General features: G+C 40.8%; 3 protein-coding genes across 5 annotated transcripts; all 3 read left to right on the forward strand.

Annotated features, from left to right (window-relative positions):
• Nucleotides 1–7,416: 7,416 nt before the first annotated feature.
• On the forward strand, nucleotides 7,417–8,067 carry LOC118374874 (syncollin-like). The gene has a single exon (XM_035761355.2). The coding sequence runs from the start codon at nucleotides 7,459–7,461 to the stop codon at nucleotides 7,852–7,854; it is 396 nt and encodes a 131-aa protein (XP_035617248.1). The 5' UTR covers nucleotides 7,417–7,458; the 3' UTR covers nucleotides 7,855–8,067.
• A 1,578-nt stretch (nucleotides 8,068–9,645) lies between these two features.
• On the forward strand, nucleotides 9,646–11,253 carry LOC118374879 (guanine nucleotide-binding protein G(I)/G(S)/G(O) subunit gamma-8-like). Its single transcript, XM_035761361.2, has 3 exons — nucleotides 9,646–9,816; nucleotides 10,593–10,711; nucleotides 10,892–11,253. Exons 2-3 carry the CDS (start codon nucleotides 10,628–10,630, stop codon nucleotides 11,018–11,020), a joined length of 213 nt encoding a protein of 70 aa, XP_035617254.1. The 5' UTR covers nucleotides 9,646–9,816; nucleotides 10,593–10,627; the 3' UTR covers nucleotides 11,021–11,253.
• Nucleotides 11,254–14,702: 3,449 nt separating this feature from the next.
• Nucleotides 14,703–19,702, forward strand: LOC118374873 (transmembrane protein 45B-like). 3 transcript variants are annotated; one of them, XM_035761351.2, is made up of 7 exons: nucleotides 14,703–14,844; nucleotides 16,072–16,274; nucleotides 16,384–16,596; nucleotides 16,785–16,969; nucleotides 17,084–17,226; nucleotides 17,535–17,633; nucleotides 18,174–19,702. In XM_035761351.2, the coding sequence occupies exons 2-7, from the start codon at nucleotides 16,085–16,087 to the stop codon at nucleotides 18,253–18,255; spliced, it is 912 nt and encodes a 303-aa protein (XP_035617244.1). In that variant the 5' UTR covers nucleotides 14,703–14,844; nucleotides 16,072–16,084; the 3' UTR covers nucleotides 18,256–19,702. The 3 variants fall into 3 exon arrangements, with proteins under 3 accessions (XP_035617244.1, XP_035617246.1, XP_035617245.1); XM_035761353.2 differs by having other exon boundaries at nucleotides 17,535–17,667; nucleotides 18,174–19,700; XM_035761352.1 differs by lacking the exon at nucleotides 18,174–19,702 and having other exon boundaries at nucleotides 17,535–18,036.
• Nucleotides 19,703–19,722: the final 20 nt, after the last annotated feature.

The raw sequence follows: 19,722 nt of genomic DNA on the forward strand, positions 1-19,722 counted from the left end.
GTCATTCTGAATATTAGTTCAGGATACCAAAGTCAGTTAACATCTGTTTTCAAAATGGTATATCACTACACCTTCAGAGTGAAGCTGGTAAAAGGCAGAAATTAGCATTTTGCAGATAGTGGCACATGTAAGTGTCCCTATGTGAAGGATTACCATCTGGTTCATTCTCAACAGTAACAGCAGAGATACTGTATATAGTTATGAGTTGGTCTTGTCTCCACCCTAACAATGGGAGTCGTTGTCCCAAAGGCAGGAAGGCAGTCTCTCTGCTTGACAGATAAGCAGAATCACTGTATTCCCACGTGGACAGATTTTGACGGGTGGGTACCCTCTCGCTTCGCCTCTTTCTCCCTGGTCTACAATTAAGGTAGAACAACCTATGCATTTGATGCATTCAAGCAGTGGTTCCCAACCAGGAATACTAGGACTTGAGTACTTGAGAAGACTCATGAGATCATAGGCTCACTGGTATAATGTACATGAGTGGGTACTTCAGGGGTATTCCGGGCAGAGCAAAATGAAATTGGTGGTACAGTCACCGAAAACATTTGGGAACCACTTCATTAAAGTGGCAATATGTGAATGCTACATACATTTGACTTTTAAATTAATTCTATATATTGATTCTTGAAAAAATAAATAAAACTAAGCCTCATGAGCTTAGTTCAACTGTCTGTCACACTCCATCAGACCCCAAAACATAAGCTTGTTTTTCTCCATTGTAAACAATGTCATTCTAAAAAACACTATAGCTTCAAAACATTAAAACTATCATGTCCTTCATCTATAGCCCTGTCTGAATTTGATAAGCCGTTTAGCCAAAAAGGTGGCAGGGAACCAATTTGTTTGAACTCCAGATTCCCCCTTTAACATACATTGAAAATATATTTAACAGCAAAGTTCAAGAAGAACATAAGCAATTTTATTTGTATTTATTTAACCAGGAAGAGCTCATTGAAATTTAGATAGGCAGCACCAAGTCATTACACAATTACAGACAGATAATCTAGTAAAGTAATCTACAGGTAATATAGTAAAAAAACATAGCATTCAAAAGAGTATTACAAAATCATAAAACAGCCAATTAAAAATATTGACAGGTCAGGGAATCAACCTCAAAATCCTTCATCAATGATTTAAAAACGCCAATCAGGACAAGTTATTCCAGTTTAAAAGTATTTTGTACGGTGTTCCAAGCTGATGGCGCAGAGTACATAAAAGCCCTTTTACCAAATTCAGCCCGGACATTTGGAACAGTTAGCAGGATAAAGTCCAGCGAACGAAGAGAGTACCCATCACATTTCTGAACAATACAAATGCCCAAATAAAAATGGTAGTAAACCCAAAATGGCTTTGTAAATAAAAGTATACCAGTGACTGAGCCTACGAGTGACTAGAGAAGGCCAGCCAACCCTGGTATACAAAGTGCAGTGGTGAGAAAGGGTTTTGCAGTTTAAAATAAATCTCAATGCTCCATGGTAAAGGGTGTCAATTGATCTCGAAAACTGAGCGGAAGCATTCATATAAAATATCCCCAGAGTCTAGCATAGGCATAAATGTAGCTGATATTAGCCTCCTTCTGGCTTCAGAACAGGTAGATCTGTGGGTGCACTGACAATGTGACATTTGCAGTTCTGTGATATTCTAATACTGAACACGACACCTTGCAGGACAAGGGAGATATAGTGCCCTAGATACAAGAACGTGTCCAACTGTTTGCACACGATAGACACATGTACTTTCCCAGGGGTGAGTTCAGTTCGATTCCTTTGAGGTGTGTTTGCTCCCTTTCTATGGTGTGGCCTGATCGATATGGGCGTGACCATTTTTGAAATCTCTAATCTCCTGTAGCACACCGTAACACAATCGCCCTCTGGACCACCATAACCACAACGTTCTTCAACTGGTTGTTCAGTACAGTACCAACTCCATTGAACTAAACGTTGCACACCGTTATGTTGTACTAAACATACCCCAGGTGAGTCACTGACTGCTCATGGTCAAGTAAAAGTAAGCACATGTCCTGGGAATGACTGCCATCTGGGTTATTCTCAACAGTAACATAAGTGCATCTGACCTTTTGTCTTTAAAGGAGTGTTGTATTTGAGAGTAACCCAGATGGCAGTCATTCCCAGGACATGTGCTTACTTTCCCAGAACTCACTTGGGGTATGTTCAGTGGTGTGCAACGTTTAATTCAATGGATTTGGTACTGTACAGAATGACCAGTTGAAGAAAGTTGTGGTTATGGTGGCACAGCGGTCTAAGGCACTGCATCTCAGTGCAAGAGGTGTCACAACAGTCCCTGGTTCGAATCCAGGCTGTATCACACCCGGCCGTGATTGGGAGTCCCATAGGGCACATAAGGCGGTGCACAATTGGCCCAGCGTCTTCTGGGTTTGGCCGGTGTAGGCCGTCATTGTAAAGCAGAATTTGTTCTTAACTGACTTGCCTAGTTACATTTTAAAAATCAACACGTTTAAAATACATTGAGGCCAATAACATATGGAGCAGGTAGATCTGATTTTGTGTCCCCCTAAGGACCGAGTCAATGGTAATTTGATTTTGGCAGTGGTGGAAATGAGGGGGATTCAGGGAGTGAATTATTTTAGCATTCATTTCGAACCCAGATGACCCTTTGTTGGGTTTTCTCAGTGAATCCAGTACATTTCCACCATTGGACAGGCCTATAAGTTACACTGAATAAGAACATTTTATATTTTCATTATTGTAGTGTACACAAGTACCGTGTTAATAATGTTTTTTTTTTTTTTTAGCTTTTGTGGTTTCACTAGGCATTTACATTTATTTATTTTTTGCCCACCTCCACCCTCCATAATGGGAGGACAGCTTCATTATTTAGATGTATTTTAAAAACAGGGTGATTCAGATAAAGAGTCAGTAGAGTGGGTCAAATATACAGCACCTTTGGAAAGTATTCAGAATCCTTGACTTTTTCCACAGTTATAGCCTTATTCTAAAATTGATTCAATATATTTTCTCTGAAATCTACACACAATACCCCATATTGACAAAGGGAAACGTTTTTTGAAATTTCTGCACATTTATTATAAATAAAAAAACAGATTCCTTATTTACATAACTATTCAGACCCTTTGCCCTGAGACTCAAGATTCTGCAGCATTGAAGGTCCCCAAGAACACAGTGGCCTCCATCATTCTTAAATGGGAGAACCACCAAGACTCTTCCTAGAGCTGGTAGCCCGGCCAAACTGAGAAATCGGGCGAAGGGCCTTGGTCAGGGAACCCAATGGTAACTCTGACATAGTTCTAGAGTTCCTCTGTGGAGATGGGAGAACCTTCCAGAAGGACAGCCATCTCTGCAGCACTCCACCAATCAGGCCTTTATGGTATAGTGGCCAGATGGAAGCCACTCCTCAGGCTCATGACAGCCCACTTGGAGTTTGCCAAAAGGCACTTAAAAGACTCTCAGACAATGAGAAACAAAATTCTCTGGTCTGATGAAACCAACGTTGAACTCTTTGGCCTGAATGCCAAGCGTCATGTCTGGAGGAAGCCTGGCTGCATCCCTATGGTGAAGCATGCTGGTGGCAGCATCATGCTTTGAGGTTGTTTTTCAGCAGCAGGGACTGGGAGACTAGTCGGATCGAGGGAAAGATGAACAGAGCAAAGTACAGAGAGATCCTTGATGAAAACCTGTTCCAGAGCGCTCAGGAACTCAGACTGGGGTGAAGGTTCACCTTCCAACAGGACAACGACCTTAAGCACACAGCCAAGACAACGCAGGAGTGGCTGCGGGACAAGTCTCTGAATGTCCTTGAGTGGCCCAGCCGGACTTGAACCCGATTGAACATCTCTGGAGAGACCTGAAAATAGCTGTGCAGCAACGCTCCCCATCCAACCTGACAGAGCTTGAGAGGATCTGCAGAGAAGAATGGGAGAAACTCCCCAAATACAGGTGTGCCAAGCTTGTAACGTCATGCCCATGAAGTCTCGATGCTGTAATCGCTGCCAAAGGTCTTCAACAAAATACTGAGTAAAGAGTCTGAATACTTATGTAAATGTGATATTTCAGTTTTAATTGAATAAAGTTGCAAAAATGTTTTTTTAAAATGTTTTTTGCATTGTCATTATAGGTTATTGTGTGTAGATTGAGATAAAAACATAAGGCTGTAACGTAGCAAATGTGGAAAAAGTCAAGGGGTCTGAATACTTTCTGAAGGCACTGTATATAAAAGCAAGTACACCAGGCACCAAATATGAGCTAGTATCTTCTTGATACCCACTCCCGTCACATAGCTCTACCACCTCTTTACCCTCCCCATCCCACCATCCAACAGTACATACAGCTGTTTATTATAGTGAAGAAGGTCAACTGCAACTAAAAAGCAAGAAAGAGCAGAAAGGTTGGGTAAAAATACAAAAAAGAGGAAGCTAAATATAAGGGAGAAGTCAAAACAGGACAAATCAAGCGATGACCAGACTGGAGAAGACAGGACAGAATGGAACAGAACGGGACAGGAAGGATGTGCCATATTTGATCTTGTCTGGGGTTGCCTGGGGGAATGTAGGATAGGAATGGTTCCCAGATTGTGTTAAAGTCCTTCAGTTGTTATTTAGTTTGAAGGTGGATCTCTCCAGGGAGGCCAGGTCAGACAGTAAACTAAGCCAGTGTATGGTTGGAACATTGGATCTGCTTATCCAGTTTAACAGTATCACTTTTTTTGAAGATTGTTAATGAAATTAATAGGAACAGTTTTTTGTCCTTGGGGATAGCAAAAACACAGGGGACGTCATCATCAAAGTAATGCAGTATACAGAGTGATTGGGGATGCAGGAATTGTAATATGGAGGACGTCTGAGAGAATGTTTTTTCCCAGTAATTCTCAATGATGGGACAAAACCAGAATGCATGGAGATGAGTGTCTGGAAGGTATTTTTGGCAGAATGGACACAGAGGTGAATCAACAAGCCCCATTGGTGACAACATTCTATTGGTGTAGTGGAATCTGTGTAGGATTTTTTATTTGTTTTGGCTAAAGACTTCCAATTAAATTGATTTATGGGGAGGATCTCTGATTTGCTCCAATTAATCTTATATCCTGATATACTGTACTACCAAATGTGTTGATTGTCGAGAGCAAGTGTTCTAATGATCAATCGGGTTCTTGTACGAACATCAGAATATCATCAGCATAGACACTTATTTTGTGAGTTATGTTTGGGGATCGGACACCTATGATTGAACTGTTTTGGCAAACAGCAGCAGCCAAGGGTTCAATATTTTTTTTAAACAGAAGTGGAGACATTGGACAGCCTTGTCTGGTCCCATTTAGTAATTTGAACAGATATGAGATTATATTATTGGTATATACGGAGGCTTGTGGTGAGCTACAGTTGAAGTCGGTAGTTTACATACACTTAGGTTGGAGTCATTATAACTTGTTTTTCAATCACTGCACAAATGTCTGGTTTACAAACTATAGTTTTGGCAGGTACAAAAGTAAATATATCCACAGTAAAACGAGTCCTATATCGACATATATTCGAGTCCTATATCGAAATATGTCTTGTGTCATGCACAAATTAGATGTCCTAACCGACTTGCCAAAACTATAGTTTGTTAACAATAAATTTGTGGAATGGTTGAAAAACGAGTTTTAATGACTCCAAACTAAGTGTATGTAAACTTCCGACTTCAACTGTATGCACTAAAACCGAATTACTCAAGTGTCAAGTTCAGGAAGGTCAGATCGACTGTCAGATGCCTTCTCTGCTTCCAACATCACTAATGCAGTAGGAATATCGGTTTGGGAAGCGAGATGCGGAGTGAAATTCGTTGGGAGTTAGCTCAGTATATATAGTAGTTTGGAATAAAATACCTTGGAGATGGAATTAATATTTTCATTTTGCTTACGTTACCTTCTATGTTTTTAATAGAGTAGATTACCAACATTTCCTTGTTATGTTTAAGCATATTAGCCAAGAAATTTCCGGATTTATCCTCGAGTTCGGGGTCATTTTGTTGCGTTCTCATAATTAAAGCCTCTGTTTCTGCAGAAATAATTCAATTACATTTGAGTTTGGCCTGTAATAGTCGCTTATATCATCCGTTTGAGTAGATGTAAAGAGGGTATCAAGCTCCTTGACAAATAACGCAAATTCAACTTTTTTTATTTTCCTTTTTCTTCTTTGCCGAGCAGAAACATATTTTTTCCTCTTAAGTACAACTTTTGCAGTTTCTAAGAGTAGTGTCGGCGTACATTCAGATGTGCTATTAAATACACTTGGAAATTATTTGAAATTACTGAAATACATTGGCTCAGATACACTCCCATGCATTTAAACTCAATGAATTTGTTCCATTTCCCATTAAAATGCGTATCGAATTTGGAATCTGATAGAAGCAAGGTGTTACATTTCCATATTGAAGGATGACGTTCGGAGTTGATGGTTAAAACAAGGTTGATCAATGCGTAATCGGAGGTGCTACTCGAATGAATTTGGGGTTTGGAAATTTGGGATTGCAAAAATGCATTACCGATGAAAAGGTTTATACGGGATTACGTTTTATGATAAAGTGAGATACAGGTATACTCTCTCTCGTCCGGATTGAAGAGGCGCCAAATATCCACCATACCTTGTTTTACCATGTAGCTTTTAATGGTTCCTGGAGCGCTTGTTGAATGCATGTGCGCACTGCCATGGGACTTCAGCTAGTGGGTCAATAACAGCGTTAATGTCTCCTCCAACTAGAATTCTGGAGTTGGTAAAATCTTGTAAATGTTTTAAGATTAAATGGACAAATTGAGGATAGTCAGTTTTGGGACCATATGAATTCAGCATGGTGTATGATTGATTGTTGATTATACCATGAATTAAAATGAAGCACCCTAAAATATATTAGTTTAAATGAAATGGTGTTTCTATGTTGATGAGGATGGCGACCCCTCTGCTCTTGGAGTTAAAGGAAAAATAACACTTCTGGCCAATCCACTTTATTTCTAATGTTTCATGTTCAAGATCAGTTAGATGTGTTTCTGGTAATAAACAAATATCTGATTTGACCAGACTGAGATTGATGCCTCTTATTATTTGATTTGGTAACACTTTATAACCTTTCATGAATAAGCATTTTATACACCATTAATAAATCATTATTTCATTATTTGTTAAAATTTATAAAGCATTTATAAACATTTATAAAACCGCAAAATGGATTGTTCATGAAAGTTATTAAGTATTACACATTATTTGGCTAAAAGATATAGCCTATTTGTAAGTAATATAGCTAGGTCAATATGTATCATGTTGGTTTCTGAACTGGTTCTAATCTGGTTCAAAAAGAGAAACCTTCAGGACACCTGCCTATACACACAAATTTTCACACATGACAAAACATCCACATGGTCAGAGGTTATTAAAGCTATTTAAGGAGACACCTGCACCCCTTCTGTCCAGACACCAACGAAGCAACCATGAAGGTGATGATCGCTCTGCTTCTGAGCACTTTGTGCTTTGAAGTCCTCAATGCCCAATGCCCAGAAGCCAATGCGTTGAAAGACGCAGATGGCGTGAATCTTTGCGCACGTATGTTCGAGGACAGTCACTATTATTACGAGCAGAGTTGTGGGGGAGAGTACCTTGATGCTTACCCAGGTGAGGACGTCCCTATCATCCCATGGCGCTGGAACAACCGTATCTCTTCCTTGGTGGTATCAAGATTTTGCAGCCTTACTGTTTGGAAATACACCAAGAAGAGAGGAAGCAAATCTAAATTCGGTGCTGGAATCAAATATCGCCTCAAAGAAACGATGCAAGGTTTTTTCGGCGATTGGGAAAACGACATCTCTGGATACTACTGTGTGTGCTAGAGGCCAACATCATCACGTTCACCAGACACTTCAACCCATTCCTCAGAATTGTTATGCGCAATTAGCCTGAGGACGAGTTTAGAGATCATGCAAGAAGAGAGTCTGTCAGCAGGAGAGTCTGCCAACAGGAGTCTGCCAATCAAAACAGAGACTACGTTGAGTGCATGATAATGATATCCTGTGTCTGGAGAATAAATGTATTTCTGCAAATCATCTTTGGGCCTATGTGAATTTATTTCAGGGAAAATGTTTTGTCCAGGTCAGTTCATAATAACAGGCCTTAAAACAAAGTATCCCTTTTAAAAATGTGTTTTGAATGTATTCATTGACTAAATGTTAAGGGAAATGGCCAGTCAGCAAAGAAAACAAGTTTAAAATGCACCAGAATAGTCTCAGGTGTAATCTGAACAAGTTAGTGTCTGACAATGGGCCGTCATTATCGTCTGCAGAATTCATTCAGTTCAGGGTGAAGTATACATTTTAGCACAATATATAATAATAAAACATAATAATATAATTAATTTATATAGCAAAAAAAGTGCATGTAGTGCTTGGGCTGGAAAATGGTCTTCAACAGAGGTTGGTGCCTCCAGGTCACATCCAACTCCAGTGGGCTGCACAAAGGCCTAGCCCAGAACAATAATATCATCAACAAGTGTACATAAACTGCTGTTATTTAACCTCTAAACATCTCAATGACTCACCAGCTGCTTGGCCCTCTGTGGCAACTTCCATACATGGTATGATATATCATTACACCATGGTCTAGCCCCCTCAAACTTAAATCTGGATCTCGAAGCCAGTTCCCCTCTAATCAGGGACTGATTTAGACTTGGAACACCAGGTGTGTGCAATTAATTATCAGGTAGAACAGAAGTCCAGAAGGCTCTGGACCTCGTAGGGTCAGAGTTCAGTACTCCTGGTCTAGACTCTAGAGTAAAAGTTTCGTAAAAGAACATGAATTCAATTTAAAAAATCACCATTTAACAGAACACATTTCTGTGGGCAAACTATCCACCTCTCTGCCCCAGCAGCAGAGAAAGGGTTAGTGTAGAAGGGCTAGCTGGTTGGGCTGGTTGGAGCCCACTACTTGCAGTGAGACGACCAATTAATGCAGGAAAACACCTGCTAATGAGACGCTTGGCATTCAACTATGAGGCAGCCACTGTGCCCCCTGCTGTTGTCTGGCAACCCTGCAAGCCCTGCTGGAGATACTGACAATCCAGGCAGTACTATGAGTTACTGGGAGCTTACTGTAACTGCACCTTGAGAGATTTCACTTCACATGCTATATCAGACTGTCAGGATCCCTAGCCGCACAATGAATTATGATAATAGGCTAGCTATATGGTATTAAACATTCCGTATTACACTCCATCAAGAGTATTTTAAGATAACGATGATATTCTCTCCCCTCAATCCCAACAGATAAAATGTGTAGAGTCTTGCGTAATCTTGCAGGTACATATTTGTTGTGGGAGTATGTGGGAAAACAACCACTGGGCGTATCTCTCATGTCACCAGTCCTGCCTAAGGCTCTTGGTTACACGCAGATCACTGGCTTAAATAATTATCTCCAATAAGCATTACCCAAATTTGCAAGAAAAATTATTACGAGAAAAAAAGTACAACCTTTACAACAAAATTACAATCTCCTTTCCAAAGAACGATCTAGTTGTCTAAGGCAAACAGATCAAATGCTAGTCTAATTGATGACAAGCAAATGATAAAGAAAGGAAGGTCACACCCCATGTCGCCTGCTACTACTGTTGCATTGAGCCCAACATGGGGCTAGAAAGACAGCTAATTATAAGAGGAGGCAACCTATTCAAGCACTCCTCCCCATCTTACCCCTAATCTCTCTCCATTTGGAACTCTAAGTGGGTGGAGTGTGCCTTGTTCAACTATCACACCTCAACTGTAGAACCCTGGACCTACCAACCCGTCTGTCTTGTTTTTTTGGTAAGTGGCTAATTAGACTCTTTGAATTAAATTGTGTTGATGTTTCTGTGTTGTAGACCATAGTGACAGTGACATTGTGTTTTGGTAAATAAAACATACATTTGGCTGAGTTCTGATATAGGCAAATAATTATAAAGTTTTACATAATTATTGTAGTACAGTCCATTAAAGTGCAGGTCATGTTATGTAAATGTTCATGTCAAAAACAAAACTAGTTTTCATCATCAGTTCATTCAGTTGTCGATGAAAGAAAATACTGAGAAAATAAACTGCAGTTAAGTTTGGATGTTTCACTGCCCTCTGAATGGGCATAGTGGGCAACGGTCATCAAGAGACAAACCGCGACATGATTACCAGCAACAAAATTGGGCATTGTAAATGGAGGGATGAGAGAGGTGGTTGTTATTTTCTTTATTCACATGCAATGTGTAAGAGAATGAATGCTACTTTTAATCATCACAAATACAGTACGATCCTCATTAAAGGATAATAAGTGTTAAGCAAATGTCATTTACAGATACATATACATATACAGAGAAACAAGTGAGGTGCCCCTTGGGTAATGCTGCTGCCTATGCATGCCCCTCCCTGCACCTCTCCCTCTGAGGCCCTCACTGTAACACTTCCAGCTGAGACCCAGGCAGCAGAAGCAATAACAAGCACATGAAACCATTACACACTATCTCTTTAGCATGTATGTATGATGGAAAATGGATTTTAACGGATTTTAAGAAAAGTGTGATTTTGCATTAACATAATGCATGATCTACAAACAGTTGGACCAGGCTGAGGTACAGCGAGAGGAAGCAGGATGTCCAATAACATGGCTAAGATTGCAGATGCTCGCAAGACAGTGGAACAGCTGAAACTGGAGGTCAACATTGAAAGAATGATGGTGAGCAGCGAATGGTTACAGGGCGTACGCGCTGGAGTACCAGTAGTACATTATATCTCTTCATGTTACCGAATAAACTGTTGATTATCAGTAACTACATTGTAAATAGAGCACATTGTCTCTTTCCCCTCTCTCCAATATTTTATCTTTGTCTTTGTTAACCATGTTTTATATGTGCAGGTGTCCAAAGCAGCAGCTGATCTAATGGCCTTCTGTGAGGCTCATGCCAAGGAGGACCCGCTGGTGACACCAGTGCCATCCTCTGAGAACCCCTTTCGGGAGAAGAAATTCTTCTGTGCAATACTCTGATCCCCACACTTATAACCCCAAGTTTTGTGTCATTATTAGCAAGAATTAATTGCCAGTTCTAAGGAATAAATCTGATAGTAACAGTGAAGAACACTTGAAAATGTTGGTTTTGTTATGCCTAGTCAGGGTGATGATTTTGTATTTAAAAACCTGTATAGTAAATGCTTTAAATATTTATCTGGATTGATCTGATTGACTGAAATAAACATTATTGATGATGGGAGCAAATTTCATTTGAGTCTGGCATTTACACTGGCCTCTCCCTTCCAGCAAACACCTCCCTGAAAGTAAGACATTAACTGAAATTGCGCCTAAGTCCTCCTAAAAACAGCAATATTCTACTGTAAAATGCCTGACATCTGAGAGTTCTATGACCCTTTTCAGAGGTTACACAACAGTGTTGAACAGGGCTGTTCAACTCCGGTCATGGAGAGTGATGCCACTTCTGGTTTTCATCCTCTCCTTCAAATCAGGGACTAATTCAGACCTGGGATACCAGTTGAGTGCAATTAACTACCAGGTAGAAACAAAAAACAGAAGTGTTTCAGCCCTTCAGGACTGGATTTGAACAGCCCTGGTATAGAAAAGTCAAATTTCGGTTATTTTGAAATTGACAACAAAACAGCTACCTGCCTTCAGAAAGTATTCATACCCCTTGACTTATTCCACTTTGTTGTTACAGCCTGAATTATTTTTTTAAATTTTTTTATTTAACCTTTATTTAACCAGGTAGGCTAGTTGCGAACAAGTTCTCATTTGCAACTGCAACCTGGCCAAGATAAAGTGTAGCAATTCGACACATACAACAACACAGAGTTACACATGGAATAAACAAACATACAGTCAATAATACAGTAGAACAAAATAAAACAAAAAGTCTATATACAGTGAGTGCAAATGAGTTAAGTTAAGGAAATAAATAGGCTATGGTGGCGAAGTAATTACAATATAGCAATTAAACACTGGAATGGTAGATCGGCAGAAGATGAATGTGCAGGTAGAGATACTGGGGTGCAAAGGAGCAAAATAAATAAATACCAGTATGGGGATGAGGTGGGTCGATAGATGGGCTGTTTACAGATGGGCTATGTACAGGTGCAGTGATCTGTAAGCTGCTCTGACAGCTGGTGTTTAAAGCTAGTGAGGGAGATGTGAGTCTCCAGCTTCAGAGATTTTTGCAATTCGTTCCAGTCATGGGCAGCAGAGAACTGGAAGGAAAGACGACCAATGGAAGAATTGGCTTTGGGGATGACCAGTGAGATACATCTGCTGGAGCGCGTGCTACGAGTGGGTACTGCTCGGGTGACCAGTGTGCTCAGATAAGGCGGGGCTTTACCTAGCAGAGACTTGTATGTAAATGTAAATGTACTTGTAGATAACCTGTAGCCAGTGGATTTGGCGACGAGTATGAAGCGAGGGCCAACCAACGAGAGCGTACAGGTCGCAATGGTGGGTAGTGTATGGGGCTTTGGTGACAAAACGGATGGCACTGTGATAGAATACATCCAGTTTGTTGAGTAGAGTGTTGGAGGCTATTTTATAGATGACTTCACAAAAGTCGAGGATCGGTAGGATGGTCAGTTTTACGAGGGTATGTTTGGTAGCATGAGTGAAGGATGCTTTGTTAGGAAGGAAGCCGATTCTAGATTTAATTTTTGATTGGAGATGCTTAATGTGAGTCTGGAAGGAGAGTTTACAGTCTAACCAGACACCCAGGTATTTGTAGTTGTTCACGTATTCTAAGTCAGAGCGGTCCAGAGTAGTGATGCTGGACGGGCGGGCAGGTGCGGGCAGTGATCGATTGAATAGCATGCATTTAGTTTTATTTGCGTTTAAGAGCAGTTGGAGGCCACGAAGGAGAGTTGTATGGCATTGAAGCTCGTCTGGAGGTTTAGTTAACACAGTGTCCAAGGAGAGGCTAGAAGTATACAGAATGGTGTCGTCTGCGTAGAGGTGGATCAGAGAATCTCCAGCAGCAAGAGCAACATCATTGATGTATACAGAAAAGAGAGTCAGCCCGAGAATTGAACCCTGTGACACACCAAACTCTATCAGAGAAGTAGTTGGTAAACCAGGCGAGTCAATCATTTGAGAAACCAAGGCTGTCGAGTGCCAATAAAAATTTTGTGATTGACAGAGTCGAAAGCCTTGGCTAGGTCGATGAATACAGCTGCACAGTAATGTCTCTTATCGATCGCGGTTATGATATCGTTAAGGACCTTGAGCGTGGCTGAGGTGCACCCATGACCAGCTCTGAAACCAGATTGCATAGCAGAGAAGGTACGGTGGGATTCGAAATGGTCAGTAATCTGTTTGTTAACTTGACTTTCGAAGACCTTAGAAAGACAGGGTAGGACAGATATAGGTCTGTAGCAGTTTGCGTCTAGAGTGTCACCCCCTTTGAAGAGGGGGATGACCGCGGCAGCTTTCCAATCTTTGGGAATCTCAGACGATACGAAAGAGAGGTTGAACAGGCTAGTAATAGGGGTTGCAACAATTTCGGCAGATATTTTTTTTAAAGAGAGGGTCCAGATTGTCTAGCCCGGCTGATTTGTAGGGTTCCAGATCTGGTTGAAAACAGTATGCATGTTTTGGACAATTTTTTATTCTGTACAGGCTTCCTTCTTTTCACTGTCAATTAGGTTAGTATTGTGGAGTAACTACAATGTTGTTGATCCATCCTCAGTTCTCTTGTCACAGCCATTCATCTCTGTAACTGTTTAAAGTCATCATTGGTGAAATCCCTGAGCAGTTTCCTTCCTCTCCGGCAACTGAGTTAGGAAGGACGCCTGTATCTTTGTAGTGACTGGGTGTATTGATACACCGTCCAAAGTGTGATTAATAACTTCACCATGCTCAAAGGGATATTTAATGTCTGCTTCTTTTTTTCTAACCCATCTACCAATACTGTAGCTGCACTTCTTTGCGAGGCACTGGAAAACCTTCCTGGTCTTTGTGGTTGAATCTGTGTTTGAAATTCATTGCTCGACTGAGGGACCTTACAGATAATTGTATGTATGGGGAACAAAGATTAGGTAGTCAATCAAAGATCACATTAAACACTATTATCAAAGACAGAAGGGATAACCCAGACATGTCACAGGGGCTGTAAAGCTGAAGCACCCGTTTGAACTATCTTGGGTTAGTTATAAATTATTTGCTAGTATTGCACTCAGAGCGAGTCTATGCTACTTATTTTGTGACTTGTTGAGCAAATGTTTACTCCTTAACTTATTTATGCTTGCCATAACAAAGGGGTCGAATACTTGACTTAAGACATTTCAGCTTTTCATAATTAATTGGTGCAATTTTTGAAAATGGGGTAGGGGGTATTGTGTGTAGGCCAGTGACCAAAAAAATCTCAATTTAAACCATTTAAAAATCAGGCTGTAACGCAACATAATGTGGGGGGGGATCAAGGGGTGTGACTACTTTCTGGAGGCACTGTATACTACTAGATCAAACTGTTTGCATATGGAACCGGTATTAGCCTATTGAAGTAGGCATAAACACTGCAGGTGTCTCACATAATTCTATTGATGCACTACAATGATCAACAAAAAATACATTAATTTCATAAATAGATCATTAAAATAAGCATACCATGTGTTTCCATTTGTAATTAGAACCCTGGGGGCTGTGCTCATTGGTCGCAGTCAAGTCATGCAGAGCAAGCAAGAGCAGTGTCACATGATGCTTTCAATACAGGTAGACGAGCAGGTGTGCGGACAGGTAGGCTACTGTTATTGCAATTCATCACAACTAACAGGATTCACTGATTTGAGAGGGAGCAGTCATCCAACTGCTCTGTAACAACAAACAAGGTATGCACATTTTAAACTTTCTCTGGATTGTTATGGTTGTTTTGTATACAGTTTATTAATAGTGGAGAAAAACAGTGTTCTTTCATGATTGATGAGTAAGGGTATAAAGTCCCGTCTCTGGTGTTAATCCGGTAACAGCCCATATGTCAACAAGTCTGACGGTTTCATTTATAGGACCAGATAGAAGAGGAGAAATACTCAAATTAAACTCAAAATCAACAATTATTATTTCTAATTGTGATGAGAACAGAAAATAAGGCAATATTTTATGCAATGTTGAAAGCGAATGCAAGGCGAACAGTCGAGAAAAACTTGTCTGACAGATAGCTTACCACTCCTCTTTTTTAGATCACACACACACACACACACACACACACACACACACACACACACACACACACACACACACACACACACACACACACACACACACACACACACACCCTCTGTCGAAACTAAAATAAACAGTAACCAACCAAAAGTATACAATACATTAAACCAACAACCAAAAAATAAAAAGGATGGAACTCCAGCCTACTGTGATGCCTAATAAGTATGTGACATCCCACCAGCATGACTTAAAGGACATCACCCGCACAACCAACTCTTGTTTTTTTCCACAGTACAGACAACATAGAAACATTGACCTATTATAAACAGCACATGCATATTCAACTCAGTACAGCATTTGTATTAAAGGTCAAATTTGCTATGATCACACAAGTGCTTTTTTTGGGTCAATTATCTGACATGACTGGAAACTACACATTTTCTTGCCTTGGTCTCTCTCTCTTTACGATGCACCTCTAGGTTCTCTCTAACCATCTAGCTCTCTTTTGGACTGCACAAATGGATTTGCATTTTAATTTGCTAGACAAATGCCTTTGGGACATTTAGGACATCTATCTTCCGGATACATGGGAGTCATTGCCAGGACTCAATGCGTGTTCTAAATTGACCTCAAGATAAAAAAAATATATATATACTTTCATTCTGGATGACTGAATAAGCCTAGTACAAAATCATTTCCATCTGCATCGTTTAGCTCATACGCACCTTTTTTGGATATTTTATTAAAGTTGTGAAAATTGTAAAGTTGCTCAAACAATTACTCTCTGTGGTACTTTCTATTATCACAAAACATTTAAGTCATTTAAGTCTTTGTCTTTGTTGTTGTTTATGATTTGTTTCTCATTTAATGTATCATTCATATTTCTCATTTTTCAGTTTTGACAGGAGGATGGCCAACTTCAAGGGACATGCCCTTCCCGGCAGCTGCTTTCTGCTGTTAGGCCTGTGTTGGTCAGTGATGTACCCTCTCCGACACTGCTGGAGGAGGCGTCAGCCTAAAGGAAGACAAAAACTGCCCCTGTTCTTTAACAGAATCGACTTAATCGAGGGGTCACTCGTTATTTTCTTAGCCTTTGTGGGTGAGTGTCTTCCTTGGTGAACTTATTTGTACCACTCTCTCTTTCAGGATTTTACACTATGGAATCTCTCAACCACTTTTGACCGGGATGTTGTTCTGCCATTCTGTAGGCATCATGGCAGAGCAGTTTGTGCCAGATGGGCCCCATGGCCACCTGTACCTCAGAGAGACTAAGTCCTGGGTGAAGCTGATGAACTGGCAGCACAGCACAATGTACTTCTTCTTCGGCATCTGGGGAATTGTTAAAGTCCTCAGTATGTCACCGCTTCCAGTCCCACTTGGTCTTGACCGTCTTGCTCTCTCTCTGGCTTTTTTCATTGAAGGTACAGTGTCAAAAAGGTTGATTGTACATCTCTAGTCATTAGCAGACTTAATTTGCAGGTATTCTTACCATCAGGATAATTGTTATAGTTATTACAAATAATATTTCCCTGCTCTTTGAACTGTAGGCACTGACTAGATGTTATCGTCATGTTGTGTTAATATTCCAGGATGTTCCATTCCCCTCCAGGGTTTCTGTTTTACTTCCATGTGCACATGCGCCCTCCTCTGGATACCCACATCCACTCCCTGCTGTTTGTGGCAGTGTTTGGTGTGGCGGCCAGCACCCTGTTGGAGGTGTTCATGCGAGATAACATCGTACTGGAGCTGCTCAGGGTCAGCCTAACCATCCTGCAAGGCTCCTGGTTCTTTCAGGTAATACAGTAGCAAACCACCACCAAAAAAAACACTTTCATTTTCAAACGAGTCGATCTCATGAATCACACTCTCACAGAGAAAAACTGAGCAAATATGTGTTTGTTCTTTCAGATTGGATTCGTGCTGTACCCATTAAACGGAGTACAGTGGGATCTGCAGGCACACGATAACACCATGTTCGTCACCATGTGCTTCTGCTGGCATCTAGCTGTGGCCCTGCTGATCGTTGGCATCAACTACTGGATGGGCTGGTGGTGAGCATCTTCCTTTATCCACGTTTCACCCATATGCTTTTATACCGTCTCCAAATAGGTCAGTAAGTTTATCCCTACTAGCACTGATTTGCTGACAGTTACGTTATTAAGGAAAAATGTGTTTACTATGACTGAGATGTGGTTATCCCACCTAGCTATCTTAAGATGAATGCTAAATTACAAAAATGTAAATGTCAGTTTAACTTGAATGAAATAAACTAAGTCATTACATTAATATAGCTTGGGTAAATTCACTGCCAGTATGAGCCAACCTCCACCTATGGCTTCTTCTTCTCTGGTCCTAACAGCTGTGTACAAAGATGTGCAGGGAAGGGAGGTGACATAGAGATCGGGATGAGAAAGACATCCAGCTCCCAGAAGGCTCTGCTACAGGATTCCGATGAAGAGTAAGCAGATGGATCATGAAGTGTAACACAGGAGGTTGGTGGCACCTTAACTGGGGAGGATGGGTTAGTGGTAAGTGGTAATGGTTGGAACGGAATCGTATCAAATACACTACAACACACATGGAAGTGTTTGATGCCATTCCATTAGCTACGTTCCAGTCATTATTGAGCCGTCCTCCCCTCACCAGCTTCCACTGGTGTGTTCAGTAGTAGATCACTGTTATTGTTTTCTCCCCAATATTTTTTTTTGTCTGAAGTTTGGTTAACAGTTTTTTCCTGTTTGTATCAGTGCTAGCGTGTGTATTTTTTATTTTGAGTGACGATTTTCAATTAAATAATGAGGTGCATTGTTGAGTTCAGATTACGGCCAAATTAATTGCAAATAAAATTATTTACAAATGCATGTAATTCAAAGTATAAAAGCTCATTTATGATTGTCAAGATAAGTGAAATGTACTAGCATTCTTTTGAGGTTTCTTTCATGAAGTGAAACATTAACCCCGGACATTGTTACCTGACAGGGTTTCCTCTCCTCTTAAGACAGGTTAAACATTTGCTCATCCCCGCCTGTGGCTATAGAGCAACGTACTTCCTTCCATCCTGGAAAAAACAGAACGTCTAATGGATTACCAAAGATAATACACTGAACAAAAATAGAAATGCAACATGTAAAGTGTTGATCCTATGTTTCCAATCTGAATGTGTGGCATATCAAAAAGCTGATTAAACAGCATGATCATTATACAGGTGCACCTTCTGCTGGGGACAATAAAAGGCCACTTTAAAATGTGCAGTTTTGTCACACAACACAATGCCACAGATGTCTCATGTTTTTAGGCACGGTGCAATTGGCATTCTAACTGCAGGATTGTCCAACAGAGCCGTCGCCAGATAATTTAATTTACATTTCTCTACCAGAATCCGCCTCCAAAGTCATTTTAGAGAATTTGTCAGTACGGCCAACTGGCCTCACAGACCACGTGCATGGAGTCGCGTGGGCGAGCGGTTTGCTGATGTCAACGTTGTTAACAGAGTGCTCCATGGTGGTGGTGGGGTTATGGTATTGGCAGACATTGACAACGAACACATTTGTATTTTATCGATGGCAATCTGAATGCAGAGATACCGTGATGGAATCCTGAGGCCCATTGTTGTGTCATTCATCCGCAACCATCACCTCATGTGTCAGCATGATAATGCACGGCCCCATGTCACAAGGATCTGTACACAATTCCTGGAAGCTGAAAATATCCCAGTTCTTCCTTGGCCTGAATACTCACCAGATGCTCTGGATCGACATGTATGACAGCGTGTTCCAGTTGCCACCAATATCCAGCAACTTTGTGCAGCCATTTTTCTTATTTATTTAACTAGGCATTGAATAGGAGTGGGAGGAACATTCCACAAGCCCCAATCAACAGCCTAATCAACTAAGGAGAACATTACCTGCCCCAATTCATAGTGCCAACTGTAAAGTTTGGTGGAGGAGGAATAATGGTCTGGGGCTGTTTTTCATGGTTCTTGTGGCAACAGTTTGGTGAAGTCACTTTCCTGTTTCAGCATGACAATGCTCCCGTGCACAAAGTGAGATCCATACAGAAATGGTTTGTCGAGATTGGTTTGGAAGAACCTGACTGGCCTGCACAGAGCACTGACCTTAACCCCATCGAACACCTTTGGGATAAATTGGAACACCGACTGCGAGCCAGGCCTAATCGCCCAACATCAGTGCCAGACCTCACTAATGCTCTTGTGGCTGAATGGAAGCAAGTCCCAGCAGCAATGTTCCAACATCTAGTGGAAAGCCTTCCCAGAAGAGTGGAGGCTGTTAAAGGGGGGACCAACTCCATATTAATGCCCATGATTTTGGAATGAGATGTTAGACGAGCAGATGTCCACATACACTACATGACCAAAGGTGTCTGTGACCAACAGTATTCCCAGTCATGTGAAATACATAGATTAGGGCTAATGAATTTATTTCAGTTGACTGATTTCCTTATATGAACTGTAACTCTGTAAAATCTTAGACATTTTTGCATGTTGCATTTATATTTTTCTTCACTATATATTTTCAATAAATCGTAAA

This window comes from Oncorhynchus keta, chromosome 6 (assembly GCF_023373465.1).
Source record: "Oncorhynchus keta strain PuntledgeMale-10-30-2019 chromosome 6, Oket_V2, whole genome shotgun sequence".
Classification (NCBI taxonomy): domain Eukaryota; kingdom Metazoa; phylum Chordata; class Actinopteri; order Salmoniformes; family Salmonidae; genus Oncorhynchus; species Oncorhynchus keta.

Bases quoted from the DNA above. Each gene is read 5' to 3' on its own strand.
- LOC118374874 (XM_035761355.2), top strand. From the start codon at position 7,459: ATGAAGGTGATGATCGCTCTGCTTCTGAGCACTTTGTGCTTTGAAGTC.
- LOC118374879 (XM_035761361.2), top strand. From the start codon at position 10,628: ATGTCCAATAACATGGCTAAGATTGCAGATGCTCGCAAGACAGTGGAA. The intron at 10,712-10,891 runs GTGAGCAGCGAA...TTATATGTGCAG, and splicing joins TCAACATTGAAAGAATGATG to GTGTCCAAAGCAGCAGCTGA.
- LOC118374873 (XM_035761351.2), top strand. From the start codon at position 16,085: ATGGCCAACTTCAAGGGACATGCCCTTCCCGGCAGCTGCTTTCTGCTG. The intron at 16,597-16,784 runs GTACAGTGTCAA...ATTCCCCTCCAG, and splicing joins TCTGGCTTTTTTCATTGAAG to GGTTTCTGTTTTACTTCCAT. The intron at 17,634-18,173 runs GTAAGCAGATGG...TCTCCTCTTAAG, and splicing joins CTACAGGATTCCGATGAAGA to ACAGGTTAAACATTTGCTCA.